The following is a 14,863-nucleotide window of genomic DNA, read 5'->3' as shown; positions in this document are numbered from 1 at the left end:
ATGCCGTCCTACACTCTTAATTGTCCAGGGTTGATCCCCTGGCTTGGCAGCATGAGCGATATGATGGGCCATGAGGTTACAATTTATGGTTGAGTACAGTTCTGTTGCTGCTGATGGTTACATAGGGCCTCATGGTTGCCCAATCTTGAGTTGCTAGATCTGTTCAAAATATATCCCATTTAGCACAATGGAAGTGCCACACAACACGATGATCGATGAGAAAACAGGACTTGATCTCCACAAGAACTGTGTCGTGGTCACTCTACCGATATTGTAATGGACAGATGCATCTGTGGTATGCAGGTTGGTGAGGATGAGATCAATTATGTTTTTCCCTCGTGTTGGTTCCTTCACCACTTGCAGCAGACCCGGTCTACTGTTATGTCCTTTAAGATTCGGGCATCTCAGTCTGCACTGATGCTACCAAGCCACACTTGGTGATGGACATTTAATTCACCCATCCAAAGTACATTCTGTGCCCCTGCCTCCCTCAAATGCCTCCTCCAAGTGGCATTCAACATGGAGGAGTACTGAAACATCAATCAAATAAGCCACCTTTTCTACGCTGGCGTCAGAACTTAATCTCAGAATTGGAGAATCCAGCCCCATGAGTTTGGGTCTTTTCGGTTGTTTAGGGGGACAAGGCAGGGGTGTCCTATGTCTCCCGTTCTGTTCGTGTTAGCGATTGAGCCATTGCCCTGAGGGCCTCAACTAAGTAGAGCGGGATAGTTAGAAGTGGTGTGGAACAAAACGTGCCCTTGTATGCAGATGATCTTCTGCTATATGTGGGGACACCAGGCCAGTTATGGGAGATCTAATGTGTATGCTGAAGCACTTGGGCTCCTTTTCTAGATACAAGTTAAATTTAGAGAAGAGTGAGTATTTCTTGGTCAGCACTTCGGGGGGGGGGGGGGGGGGGGGGGGAAGAGAGAGAGAGAGAGAGAGAGAGAGAGAGAGAGAGAGAGAATTTTTGCGCCTGGCCGGCTTTCGGTATCTGGGGTTGAAGTGGCTCGGGACTGGGTGTGGCTGCGTAAATTGAATTATACCATCCCAGTGAGTAGGGAAATGACCTGCAAATGTGGGACAGCCTCCCATTGTCGTTGGTGGGCTGGGGTCAATCAGTCAAGATTAACATTTTGCCAAGATTCCTGGGGGTTGGGCAGCTCATATCAGGTTTCATATGGGCGGAAAATCTCTGAGGATTTGAAGTGACGCCAAATCTGGTATTTTATTACTGGTGTTATGGGCCAGGGATTAGAGAACCCCAAAGTGTATCATGGAGTTCACCTGACCCACAATTTTTAATAGATTGTGGTAGGGGAGCACACGGCCCACTCTACAGGTGTGGTACAGCAGAAATGGAAAAGTATTTTTTAAAGACAAACAATGTTTATTCTATGAACTCAAGTTAACTTTTTAAAACATAGGGCGCGATTCTCCACTCCCGCGCCAAAGTGCCCACGCCGTCGTTAACGCCTATGTGAAGATGAGAAGATGTGAAGATGAGGTGTGAAGTTTCAGTTGGGGCGATGGATAGTTACAAGGTAGCGAGGAAGGATCTAAAGAGAGAGCTAAGACGAGCAAGGAGGGGACATGAGAAGTATTTGGCAGGTAGGATCAAGGAAAACCCAAAAGCTTTCTATAGGTATGTCAGGAATAAAAGAATGACTAGGGTAAGAGTAGGGCCAGTCAAGAACAGGGATGGGAAGTTGTGTGTGGAGTCTGAAGAGATAGGCGAGATACTAAATGAATATTTTTCATCAGTATTCACTCGAGAAAAAGATAATGTTGTGGAGGAGAATGCTGAGACCCAGGCTATTAGAATAGATGGCATTGAGGTATGTAGGGAAGAGGTGTTGGCAATTCTGGACAGGCTGAAAATAGATAAGTCCCCGGGGCCTGATGGGATTTATCCTAGGATTCTCTGGGAAGCCAGGGAAGAGATTTCTGGGCCTTTGATTTTTATGTCATCATTGGCTACAGGAATAGTGCCAGAGGACTGGAGGATAGCAAATGTGGTCCCTTTGTTCAAAAAGGGGAGTAGAGACAACCCCTGCAACTATAGACCGGTGAGCCTCACGTCTGTTGTGGGTAAAGTCTTGGAGGGGATTATAAGAGACAAGATTTATAATCATCTAGATAGGAATAATATGATCAGGGATAGTCAGCATGGCTTTGTGAAGGGTAGGTCATGCCTCACAAACCTTATCGAGTTTTTTGAGAAGGTGACTGAACAGGTAGACGAGGGTAGAGCAGTTGATGTGGTGTATATGGATTTCAGCAAAGCGTTTGATAAGGTTCCCCACGGTAGGCTATTGCAGAAAATACGGAGGCTGGGAATTGAGGGTGATTATGAGATGTGGATCAGAAATTGGCGAGCTGAAAGAAGACAGAGGGTGGTGGTTGATGGGAAATGTTCAGAATGGAGTTCAGTTACAAGTGGCGTACCACAAGGATCTGTTCTGGAGCCGTTGCTGTTTGTCATTTTTATCAATGACCTAGAGGAGGGCGCAGAAGGGTTGGTGAGTAAATTTGCAGACGACACTAAAGTCGGTGGTGTTGTCGACAGTGCGGAAGGATGTAGCAGGTTACAGAGGGACATAGATAAGCTGCAGAGCTGGGCTGAGAGGTGGTAAATGGAGTTTAATGTAGAGAAGTGTGAGGTGATTCACTTTGGAAGGAATAACAGGAATGCGGAATATTTGGCTAATGGTAAAGTTCTCGGAAGTGTGGATGAGCAGAGGGATCTAGGTGTCCATGTACATAGATCCCTGAAAGTTGCCACCCAGGTTGATAGGGTTGTTAAGAAGGCCTATGGAGTGTTGGCCTTTATTGGTAGAGGGATTGAGTTCCGGAGTCATGAGGTCATGTTGCAGCTGTACAAAACTCTGGTACGGCCGCATTTGGAGTATTGCGTACAGTTCTGGTCACCGCATTATAGGAAGGACGTGGAAGCTTTGGAGCGGGTGCAGAGGAGATTTACCAGGATGTTGCCTGGTATGGAGGGAAAATCCTATGAGGAAAGGCTGATGGACTTGAGGTTGTTTTTGTTAGAGAGAAGAAGGTTAAGAGGAGACTTAATAGAGGCATACAAAATGATCAGGGGGTTAGATAGGGTGGACAGTGAGAGCCTTCTCCCGCGGATGGAAATGGCTAGCACGAGGGGACATAGCTTTAAACTGAGGGGTAATAGATATAGGACAGAGGTCAGAGGTAGGTTCTTTACGCAAAGAGTGGTGAGGCCGTGGAATGCCCTACCTGCAACAGTAGTGAACCTGCCAACATTGAGGGCATTTAAAAGTTTATTGGATAAGCATATGGATGATAATGGCATAGTGTAGGTTAGATGGCCTTTGTTTCGGTGCAACATCGTGGGCCGAAGGGCCTGTACTGCGCTGTATCGTTCTGTGTTCTATGAGGTTCACGATGGCGCGAAACGGCCCTGATCCCGACCAATTCAGGGCCCGAAAATGGGCTAGGATCGCGACGCCCGAATGATGCGGCGCTGCATCATAAATGGCGCGATCCACGCACAGAGGACCCGGAGGAGAAGAGAGGAGATGGCTGAGCCCCGAAGAGCCGCACCGAGGTTCCGGGACATGGACCTGGACACCCTGGTGGATGAGGTGGAACATAGAAGGGACACCATCTGTCCAAGACGTGGGCATCACCAGCCATCCAGCGCGGTGAGGCGCAGTCAGTGCTGTGGGGCAGACCCCCCGGACGGGGGAGCAGTGCCGCAAGAAGCTGCACGACCTCACCCGGGCTGCCAGGGTAAGTGCCATGAGGGTGCCCCTTGGCCCCCCCCTTCCCCCGGGGGGGGGGGGGGGGGGGGGGGGGGGGGGGGGGTCAGGGGGGGTTGGGTGTGTTGGGGGGGACTGGGGCATCAGGGGCGATGTTGGCGGGGTCAGGGGAGGTTGGGGGGGGGGGGGGCCACAGTGCCCAACTATCTACTCGACCCACATGAGCCCCGGGACCCTCCTGGAGCGAAGCCATGGCGTGCTGTCTCCTGAACCAGCAACAATGTTGTCAATATCTGCATGCCCTGATGATACCCGCCTAATGGTGATGCTTTATCCAACCCCCCCCCCACGTCAAGACAGCGCACAACCAGCGTGAGCGCATGAGAACCGGAGGGGGTTCTCCTGTACTGCACCCCCTAACCATTCACAAGCAGAGGGCCCTGGACCTCGCTGGGGGATCCGCCACCCGGGAGATCGCGCCATGCCAGGTCGGAGGCGCAGAAACAAGTGAGAGAACCCTGAATGTCCTCACCCCCCCAACCCGTCATTGCCCCCTCACACGCTGGCCACTGCACCCCAGATCCCATCCCCCCTCACACTCTGGCCACTGCACCCCAGATCCCATCCCCCCTCACACTCTGGCCATTGCACCCTCGATCCCATACCCCCTCACACTCTGGCCATTGCACCCCCGATCCCCTCCCCCTCACACTGTGCACCCACCACCACCATACACCCGGGCCACCGTGTCTAACGAACCCCGAATCTTTATGTTCCCCAGGGCCACCCGCCTAACCTTCAGGGGCGTCTCGCCCAGGAAACAGTGCAACATCGCCAACTGCAACTGCACCCAGGGACGCACGGCAGAGGTTGGCAGTTGGTCAGACAGGAGGGCAGACCTCTCAGTCTGGGATGCAGGACCGGGACGCTCAGACCACCGAGACAGACATTAGTGAGGGGCACAGGGTGGACAGTCATGCCGAAGCGCACATTACGGCCACACACCCGCTGGATCCACCTGGAGGTCAATACAACATGGCCCACATGGAGCTTGCGCCTGGCCATGAGGGGGACCAGTACACACCAGACTTCCTGACGGATGATGACCTCGAGCTTGCGGCACTGCTGTCTCCCACACCGTTGACCATCACAGAGACACCCACCTCGGTTGGGCATATAAGTGATGAGGCTCCTGGGTCACAGTCTGGTGCGCACCCCACAGCCGAGGTACAGCAGGTGGAGTTTGGAGCAGCCGAGGGGCTGGACGGTCAGAGGGCAGCCCAGGCGCAGCAACCAGCTGCCACCCAGACGGTTCCCGGGTTCCTGGATGTAATTGACCCACCCGGACAACCGATGCGTATGGACACCCAGGGACTGAATAATGGGATGAGGGCCATCTTCCAGGACCTGCACACGCAGCTGGAGGAGTCTATCCGCGTCCAGGAGTGGTGCCGCTCATCGCAGCCACCCAGGCCGACACCGCACGGGTGGCGTCCGCGGTGGAGGCAATGGGTGAAAGCGTTTCGGCCATGGGTCAGGTTCTGCAAGGCGTTGGGCTTACCGTGCACGCGTCATCAATGGCCCAGGAGAGGGCTGCCCTCTCACAGGCAGCCATCTCACAGAGCCAACAGGACATTGCCGTCGCTCTCCGGGCCCTGGCTGAGTCTCACCATGCCATGGCCTGGTCCCAGCAGGCGATGGTACAGTCCCAGCAGTCGGTCGCGGAGAGCATTGACTACCTGGCGCACGTGATAGATGGCGTCGCGCACTCACAGGTCGAGATCGCACAGACCTTGGCAGGAATGTGGCACTCCCTGGGCTCCGTCTCGGCGAACATTCGGACCGTGGTCGATACCGCTGCAGGCCTCCAGGACTGGCAGCGCCAGGTGTCGGTGGTGCGACGGGGCATGTCTCCAAGCGCATCTCCGTCCCACAGTGAGGCCCGGGGGCCACCGGGCTCCCCGAGGGAGGAGGAGGTTCTGGGGCCCGTCCCGGTAGCTCCATCAAGGGATGTTCCGGTACACTCGGCCTCCCCCCGTTCCGTCGCTGGCGCATCTGGTGGGGAGCGGGCAGGTCAGGGTGGCACCACGCCATCCAGTACGCCCGCCGAGCAGCCTGGCCCATCGAATCCGGGCCGCCCCAGGAAACGTGTGCCGACGGGGAGCCATGTCGAAGGGCGTGATTCTGAGCAGTCCGCCTCCACTCCTGCTATACCATCTGGGAACACACCTAGACGTAGTGGTAGGGCCCGTAAGGCAAAGACGTTAGGCACGTAAGAAGTTGGCACGGGTGCAGGGCAGTCTAGTTGTAGTGGGTAGGGCACCTATGTTAACCACACGAATAAACTCACTGTTAAATTTGACTTGTAAGACTGTGTGCTATGTCCGGTGCCAGGGGCTTGTGAGGTTGCCCGATTGGCTGAGTGGTATATGAGCCGTTCAAGGTCTGTTCCGGATGTGCTGATCCTTTCCCCCCCCCCACCTCCCATAATCGGACACCGTTGTCCTCGGTACACCGACGCCAGCCACCCCCACACGGGCATGTGGTGAAATATCCATCACGAAGGCTGTGACCACCGGAGTGCATGGTTCAGCTATAGCCATGAGTCAGACCTCGGCTGGCGAATCTGAGCACACAGCTCATCGCAGAGCGGGCTGTCATCATTCAACATGGCACTGATCACACCCGCTTACCCAATCATCAATGTTGTGCAATCCCGTAGTGCCGCAGTGGTAAGGTGATGTGGAATTGTTGCCGTGAATGCGGTGCGGGGGGGGGGTGGGTGCTGTGTGGTGCCCGTGTACAGGAGTGACGGTGCAAGTGGCAGTGTTCAGCGCATCCCACCCCCACAGTGCGTGAACCGTGCGGCCACCAACACGTCGCTTGCCCGCTGTCCGCGGCGGTGCCGTCACGCAGCCTCCTGGATGTAATGAGCAGCCGGGCAGTGTCTGCGTCCTGCGCCCCTCCCCCCACCCTGATGCGCCCCATCATCCTCATCCTCCGCATCCTCCTCTTCCCCATCCCCCTCGTTTGCGTTAGCTCCGGTGCCGTCGGGTCCTCCCTCCGACTCCTCCACCAGATCATCTCCCCTCTGCATGGCAATGTTGTGCAGCGCACAGCAGACCACAACTATGCGACCGACCCTGTCGGGTTGGTACTGCAGGGCCCCTCCGGATCGGTCCAGTTATCTGAAGCGCATCTTCAGCAGCCCGAAGCACCGCTCCACCACACCCCTGGTTGCTGCATGTGCCTCGTTGTATAGGGTCTCCGCGTTGGATAGGCCTTCTCGCCCAGCAACCAGCCCCTCAGCCGGGGGGGGGGGGGATATCCATCGAACATTGCGGGGATGAACGACTGTGCCAGAATGTAGGCGTCATGCACACTGCTGGGGTACTTTGCACACACGTGCATGATCTTCATGTGGGGGTCACACACCACCTGAATGTTCATGGAGTATGCGCCCTTTCTGTTCATGAACACTTCCCTGTTGTCTGCAGGTGGGTGCATGGGGACGTGCACACCATCGATGACACCCTGGACCATTGGTATCCCGGCCACATTGGCGAATCCACGTGCCCGTGCTTCCTGCTGTGCTCGGTCCTCGGGGAATTGAATGTACCTGTCCGTGATGGCGTACAGGGCGTCGGTGACTGCCCTGATGCACCTGTGGACCGATGCCTGTGATATCCCGGATAGGTCCCCGCTTGGCACCTGGAAGGAACCGGTCGCATAAAAGTTTAGGGCCACCGTCACCTTGACGGAGACTGGTATCGCGTGTCCTCCTCCCATTCCACGTGGTGCGAGGTGCGCTAAGAGCTGGCATATATGTGTGACCGTCTCCCTGCTGAACCGTAGTCTCCTCCTGCATGTGATGTCCGTTAGGGCCTCGAACGACATTCTGTCACGGTACACCCTCGGCCTTGCTGGACGCCTGTGGCACCCTAGCACCACCACTAGTGGATCCTCCAGCTCCACCTGCTCCTCCTCCTGCTCCCCCCCAAGCACTTTCTCTGCATTCCTCGCCATCTGGCGGTCAATGTTCCCCTCGGCATCCCCCTGTACATTGGGGTCCTGAGCGCCTGCGGCCAGCGGGTCGACGACGGGCCACTCCGCGGCCATCCCCTCTGCTGCACCGGCAACCGCTGCATCTGCAGCCACTGTGGGCCGTCCGACTCTATGCTGCCGGATGCAAACTCCAGAGCTGCGGCTCCAACCACGGTAGTAAACATCGCTGTCTGGTTGGCATACATGGTGACCTGCAGGAGGGTGGTGGGGGGCAGAGAAATGACATGTTACACCAAGGTTCTTCCACACCTCACCAGCCGGGTTGCATGGGGTCCCTGTGTCCCCCGGTGGCTTGGTCGCGCTGCAGACACGCAGCCAGCCTAACACCTGGTCACTGTCTGCGCCCAACGGTCAGTTCACACCGCACTTCTCACCAGTGTGCCACTCGCCTGTGCCCATCAGCCACACGCAACCTGCGGCCGTGTCCTCGTCACCATCCTGCCATATCAGGGCGGCTGACATGTGGCATCCGCGGATGGACGATACCATCCACACTCTCCCTCGCCCCCCTCCAGCAGCACACTCTCCCTCACCCCCCTCCCACCAGCACACTCTCCCTCATCCCCCCCTCCCACCTGCACACTCTCCCTCACCCCCCTCCCACCTGCACACTCTCCCTCATCCCCCCTCCCACCTGCACACTCTCCCTCATCCCCCCTCCCACCTGCAAACTCTCCCTCAGCCCCCTCCCACCTGCACAATCTCCCTCATCCCCCCTCCCACCTGCACACTCTCCCTCATCCCCCCTCCCACCTGCACACTCTCCCTCACCCCCCCTCCCACCTGCACACTCTCCCTCACCCCCTCCCACCTGCACACTCTCCCTCATCCCCCCTCCCACCTGCACTCTCCCTCATCCCCCCCTCCCACCTGCACTCTCCCTCACCCCCCTCCCACCTGTACACTCTCCCTCATCCCCCCTCCCACCTGCACACTCCCTCACCCCCCCTCCCACCTGCACACTCTCCGTCACCCCCCCTCCCACCTGCACACTCTCCCTCATCCCCCCTCCCACCTGCACACTCTCCCTCACCCCCCCCACCTGCACACTCTCCCTCCCCCCTCCCACCTGCACACTCTCCCTCATCCCCCCCTCCCACCTGCACACTTTCCCTCACCCCCCTCCCACCTGCACACTCTCCGTCACCCCCCCATTCCACCTGCACAATCTCCCTCATCCCCCTCCCACCTGCACACTCTCCCTCATCCCCCCTCCCATCTGCACACTCTCCCTCACCGCCCACCGCCCCCCTCCCACCTGCACACTCTCCCTCATCACCCTCCCCTTCCCACCTGCACACTCTCCCACACCCCTCTCCCACCTGCACACTCTCCCACACCCCCACTTTGGCCGCAGCCTTCTCGGGTAAGCCGATCCGATCTCCAGGAGCTGCGGAACAGTCCGCTCACCTCCTCCCTGCTCAGCGTCAGCCAGCACGACTGGCTGACGACTTTAAAAAGGTGTGAACGGCGACGGCGTGAACTGGGGTCACGCCGTCGGGACTTCGGCCCATCCAAGCCTGAGAATAGCAGGGGTGTCGGAGAATCGCCATTTTGGGTGTCTCGGGCGATTCTCCGGCCTGCACAGTGCGGAACTCGACGGGGCCGTTCTCGGCGCTTGGAGGGCGCGGGAGGGCGTCGGACCGGCGTTGCGGGAAAATTTGGCGTCCCAGGCGATTCTCCCAACCGGCGCGGGAGTGGAGAATCGTGCCCATACTGTACATCTTAGCAACCATTAATTCAAATACAACCTCCAAAGACTACAACACTAAGTAATCCTTTAAGCTTTCCTTTTAACATCCATAAGACTTACATAACCTTTAACAGAAGCACATCACGTTAAAGTCACTACTGAGAGCAGTTATTAGTTTTAAATCACCAAAGGATCGATTTACAGTTTTTAGATTACAGAGAGAGAGACTAATACCCCTTCTGGCTGTGACTGCAGCTATCCAGCTCTGAAAAACTAAACTAAAAACACACCCTGCAGTAAACAGCCTAAAACGAAAGTAAAAAGCTGACAGACAGCCCAGCTCCACCCACACTCTGAAATCACTGATAAACACCCATTTCTTAAAGGTACTCTCACATGATACTGGGCTGGCAACACGGAGAAGGTATTGGGGTGGTGTAGAGGGTCCAGTTTGGTGACGGTGTCTCTGCCATTTGCTCTGGCAAAGTACTCATCAAATCCGGTTGTCGTCTCGACTTTAAAACTATGGAGGCAACTCTGGCAACATTTCAGTATCAAGGTTGGCCCCCATTTGTGTTAACCACTCGTTTGAGCCGGCAAAGTTGGATGCTGCATTTGTGTGTGGGGGGGGGGGGGGGGGGGAGAATGGAGAAAGTGAGTGATGGTTTGCCAGCCTGGAAAAATTGAAAGAGAAATTCGGGCTCTTGGGCTCGGACCTGTTTGGGTATATCACGGTACAAAATTTTGTTAAGCGTATGTTTCCAACATTCCCAGTGCTGCCGTCATCATCCTTGCTGGAGAGGATACTTTCCTGTTCAGGTTCGGAAGAAGGCAGTATGTCCGGCACATATGAACGGATTTTGGGGGACGGTCTGGTCTCGATGGAAGGGTGAAAGCCAAATGGGAGGAGGAGCTGGGGCCTATATTAGAGGAGGAGGTGTGGAGTGAGGACTTTCGCAGGGTGAATGCCATGCCATCGTTGCAAAGCTGAGCCTGATCCAGCTCAAGGTAGTGTTTAGGGCGCATCTTACTAAAGTCAGAAAGAGTAGTTTCTTTGCTGGGGTTGAGGATAGGTGCGAGCGCTGTTTGAGGGAGCCCGTTAATCACATGCACATGTTCTGGTCCTGTCCCAAGCTTGTGGGTTTTTGAGTCTCTTTTTTCAGCATCATGTCGGCGATCCTGAACATTAAGCTGGAGCCTGTCCTTTAGCGGCTATATTTGAGCATTTCGGGCTTGCCAGAGCTGCGGGAGCAGGTGTCCTTGCCTTCGCCTCATTGGTTGCTCAGAGGCGAGTCCTGTTAAGAAGGAGGCTGTCGACCCCACTTAGCACCTTGCCGTGACAATGGAGTTTTTGCACCTTGAGAAGGTCAAATACACTGTGAGGGGTTCAATTGAAGGTTTCTACTAGAGATGGCAATCGTTTATATTGTACTTCAAAGAATTGGTCACTGTTATCTGCTAGAGGGGGCAAGAGGGGGGGGGAGCTAATGGGCGGGGGGATCTGTTTCGAGAGAATGGTTGCATAGATTAGATTGTTCTTTTTTAGTTTACTGTTGTTTGTATATTTTGTATAAAATGACAAAAGCTTAAGTTTAAAAAATTAATTTAATTGTAGGGCGGCACGGTGGCGCAGTGTTTAGCACTGGGACTACAGCGCTGAGGACCCAGGTTCGAATCCTGGCCCTGGGTCACTATCCGTGTGGTGTTTGCACATTCTTCCTATGTCTGCATAGGTTTCACCCCCACAACCCAAAGGTTAGGTGGATTGGCCACGCTAAATTTTTTATTTATTTTTTCTTTTAAAATTTAGAGTACCCAATTCATTTTTTCCAATTAAGGGACAATTTAGCGTGACCAATCCACCTACTTTGCACATCTTTGGGTTCTGGGAGTGAAACCCACGCAAACAAGGGGAGAATGTGCAAACTCCACATGGACAGTGACCCAGAGCCGGGATCGAACCTGGGACCTCGGCGCCGTGAGGCAGCAATGCTAACCACTACGCCACTGTGCTGCCCTTCGCCACGCCAAATTGCCCCTTAATTGGAAAAAAAAATACTTGGGTACTCTAAATTTATATTAAAAAAAGTAGGGAGGCACGTGGCACAGTGGTTAGCACTGCAGCCTACGGTCCTGAGGATCCGGGTTCAAATCCCAGCCCTGGGTCACTGTCCGTGTGGAGTTGCACATTCTCCCCTTGTTTGCGTCAACAGCACTTCTCTAAACTTAAATCCACATTCGATTTGAATCTGCAACTCCTTCAATTCCAGAATTTGTTAAACTACACTTTGTCTTCCACTTATTTGCTTCCTCATACGACCTACAAACATTTGACACAACCTCCTCTGTCAGCTTTTCAAAAGCAAATAAGAGAGACGAGGGGTACTTTCAACATCCTGCATAAAGCAAGTTTGAAAATGTAGTTTTCTTTTTTTAAATAAATTTAGAGTACTCAATTTTTTTTTTCCCAATTAAGGGACAATTTCTCATGGCCAATCCACCTAACCTGCGCATCTTTGGGTTGTGGGGGTGAAATCCACGCAGACACGGGGAGAATGTGCAAACTCCACATGGACAGGACCCAGGGCCGGGATTCGAACCCGGGTCCTCAGCGCTGTAGTCTCAGTGCTAACCACTGCGTCACCGTGCTGCCCCGTTTTGTAGTTTTCTAACATTTTCCTTTTAATTTAAAATATTCTGATTGGCCATGAATGTCCAAGAGTTGAAGTATTGCCCAACACCTGAGGTTTCTGCTTGAACCATCTGCTGAAAGGTCATAAATGCTCCAAATAAATAATTCCTTTTTCCAGTGTTCACAGTTTTGTCATTCATCAATACTATTTGAAATATTTTGATTTAAGTTTGAATGAAAAAGTAAAGTTTTTCCCAAGTTACTGTGCAGTATGAAAGTCTGTTTACATATCATCCATCTTACCCAGTATCTTCTAACGCTGCCAAGGTTAACCTAGAGAATACTCTGTTCTGTGTGTGAGATCCTGTCATTGCTTCATTCTGTATAGAAAAAAAAGAACAAAATGTAATATAGAACTTAAAAGGCTAATCAAACCATCCTGATGCTCCGACTGTTTAGATTTTCTTTCAGGATCCACTGTGGCTATAGAAATAGCTATCAGGAGCTCATGTTTTCCCAGTTTTCTTTTCTGGTGAAGGCAAATAGTCTCTCTCTAAATAAGGTCTCCTTAATTCATACATTATTGCTAATTCACAAGCAGAGGTGGATTCTATCAATGATTGTCTGAACTCAGTCCCAAGTAAAATAATCTATTCTCCTAGAGAGGTTGAAGAGAGTGGGCCTCTTTTCTCCAGAGTTTGGAAGAATGAGAGGTGATCTCATTAAAGCATCCAAAATTCTTACAGGGCACAACAACAGATGCAGAAAGAATGTTTCCCCTGGCTGGGAGTTCTAGCACCAGGAGGAGAATTAGGGGGAGACCATTTAGGACTGAGATGAGGAGAAACTTTTTCACTCAAAGGGTGGTGCACCTCATATGGCGGCGAAGGCTCAGTTACTGAGTATGTTCAAGACAGAGATCAATAACTTTCTAGATATTAAAGATATCAAGGGGGCAGTGTATCAAAATAGCATTGAGGTAGAAGGTCAGCAATTATCTAGCTGAATGGCGGTGGCAGGCTTGAGGGGCTGAATGACCTACTTCTGCTCTTTCCGATGTCCCTATTCTTCAATATTCTTTCTTGTTGGAAATCTTTGACATTTCCTCATTTTGATGCAGCTGAGTGGCAATTAAGCAGGCATTGGATTCATCCATGTCTCACTACAGTGTAGTATCACATGTTGGTGCACTTGCTATGTATCTTAAAGAAACAAACAAGTTAAAATCGCTACAGATTGCTACAGATCCACGATGGGAAAATATGATCAGCATCAAAACTACATGAAAACATGTTACAGTGAAAAATGTTTAAGGGAAACTATCCACAGAATATCAAACTTCTAAAAATCATTTACATTAGCCAACTGCTATTGTACTCCCACCAAACAAATGAAACAGCCATTAAAGGTTCTCATACAAATACCATACGAGAGGCCTTGATGTAAAGAACATGCTCAATTTGGCTTCCGATTGCGGTGATGCGGAGCTAAGCCGCGCGTTTCGGCAGCTCCCGTGACTACGGACTTTCGGGCTCTCTAGAGGAGCCCCAACGGAGCTGTTTTGATTCAATCCCGTGTGGGAATGTGCAGTGAGGTCCCCCCTCACAATTGATGGCAGAGATCAGCGGTGGAGCGACGAGGAAAGAGGCCCTGGAGCAGAGACCAAAACGGGGTGAAAAAAACAAGATGGCGGAGGGTGGAGAGCGAGCAGCGTGGGGGCCAGACCAGCAGGAGTTCCTCAAGCGATGTGTGGAGGAGCTGAAAAAGGAGGTGCTGGCGCCGATGCTGTTGGCGATCGAGGGGCTGAAGGAGACCCAGAAGACCCAGGCGGTGGAGCTTCGTGTGGTGAATGAGAAAGTGAATACCAACGAGGACGAGATCCTGGGCCTGGCGGTAAAAATGGAGGCGCACGAGGCGGTGCACAGGAGGTGGGCCGAGAGAATTGAGGTCCTGGAGAACAGGTCGAGAAGGAACAACCTCCGGATTCTGGGTCTTCCCGAAGGAGTGGAGGGAGCTGATGCCGGGGCGTACGTGAGCACGATGCTCCATTCGCTGATGGGTGCGGAGGCCTCTCCGACCCCCTGGAACTGGAAGGAGCTCATCGGGTCCTGGCGAGGAGACCCAAGGCTGATGAGCCGCCAAGGGCGATAGTGGCAAGGTTCCACCGCTTCGCGGACAAAGAAAGTGTGCTGATATGGGCCAAGAAGGTGCGGAGCAGTAGATGGGAGAACACGGTGATCCGAGTATATCAGGATTGGAGCGCGGAGGTGGCAAAGAGGAGAGCTGGCTTCAACCGGGTCAAGGAGGTGCTGCATAAAAAAAGAGTCAGGTTCGGCATGCTGCAGCCTGCGCGACTGTGGGTCACTTATCAGGACCGACACCATTGCGTTTGATAAGGTTCCCCACGGTAGGCTATTGCAAAAAATACGGAGGCTGGGGATTGAGGGTGATTTAGAGATGTGGATCAGAAATTGGCTAGCTGAAAGAAGACAGAGGGTGGTGGTTGATGGGAAATGTTCAGAATGGAGTACAGTCACAAGTGGAGTACCACAAGGATCTGTTCTGGGGCCGTTGCTGTTTGTCATTTTTATCAATGACCTAGAGGAAGGCGCAGAAGGGTGGGTGAGTAAATTTGCAGACGATACTAAAGTCGGTGGTGTTGTCGATAGTGTGGAAGGATGTAACAGGTTACAGAGGGATATAGATAAGCTGCAGAGCTGGGCTGAGAGG

General features: G+C 53.2%; 1 protein-coding gene across 2 annotated transcripts in view; it reads right to left on the bottom strand.

Annotated features, from left to right (window-relative positions):
• Positions 1 to 14,863, bottom strand: part of lmln (leishmanolysin-like (metallopeptidase M8 family)) — a 166,089-nt gene that overhangs the window by 43,640 nt on the left and 107,586 nt on the right. For both annotated transcript variants that reach the window (XM_072473178.1, XM_072473179.1), the window contains exon 11: positions 12,437 to 12,513. In XM_072473178.1, coding sequence (XP_072329279.1) covers positions 12,437 to 12,513 — 77 coding nt within the window. The remainder of the gene's footprint in view (positions 1 to 12,436; positions 12,514 to 14,863) is intronic.

This window comes from Scyliorhinus torazame, chromosome 2, assembly GCF_047496885.1.
Source record: "Scyliorhinus torazame isolate Kashiwa2021f chromosome 2, sScyTor2.1, whole genome shotgun sequence".
NCBI lineage: Eukaryota > Metazoa > Chordata > Chondrichthyes > Carcharhiniformes > Scyliorhinidae > Scyliorhinus > Scyliorhinus torazame.
Note: the sequence above shows the minus strand (reverse complement) of the source record. Positions and strands in the feature narration are given on the sequence as shown.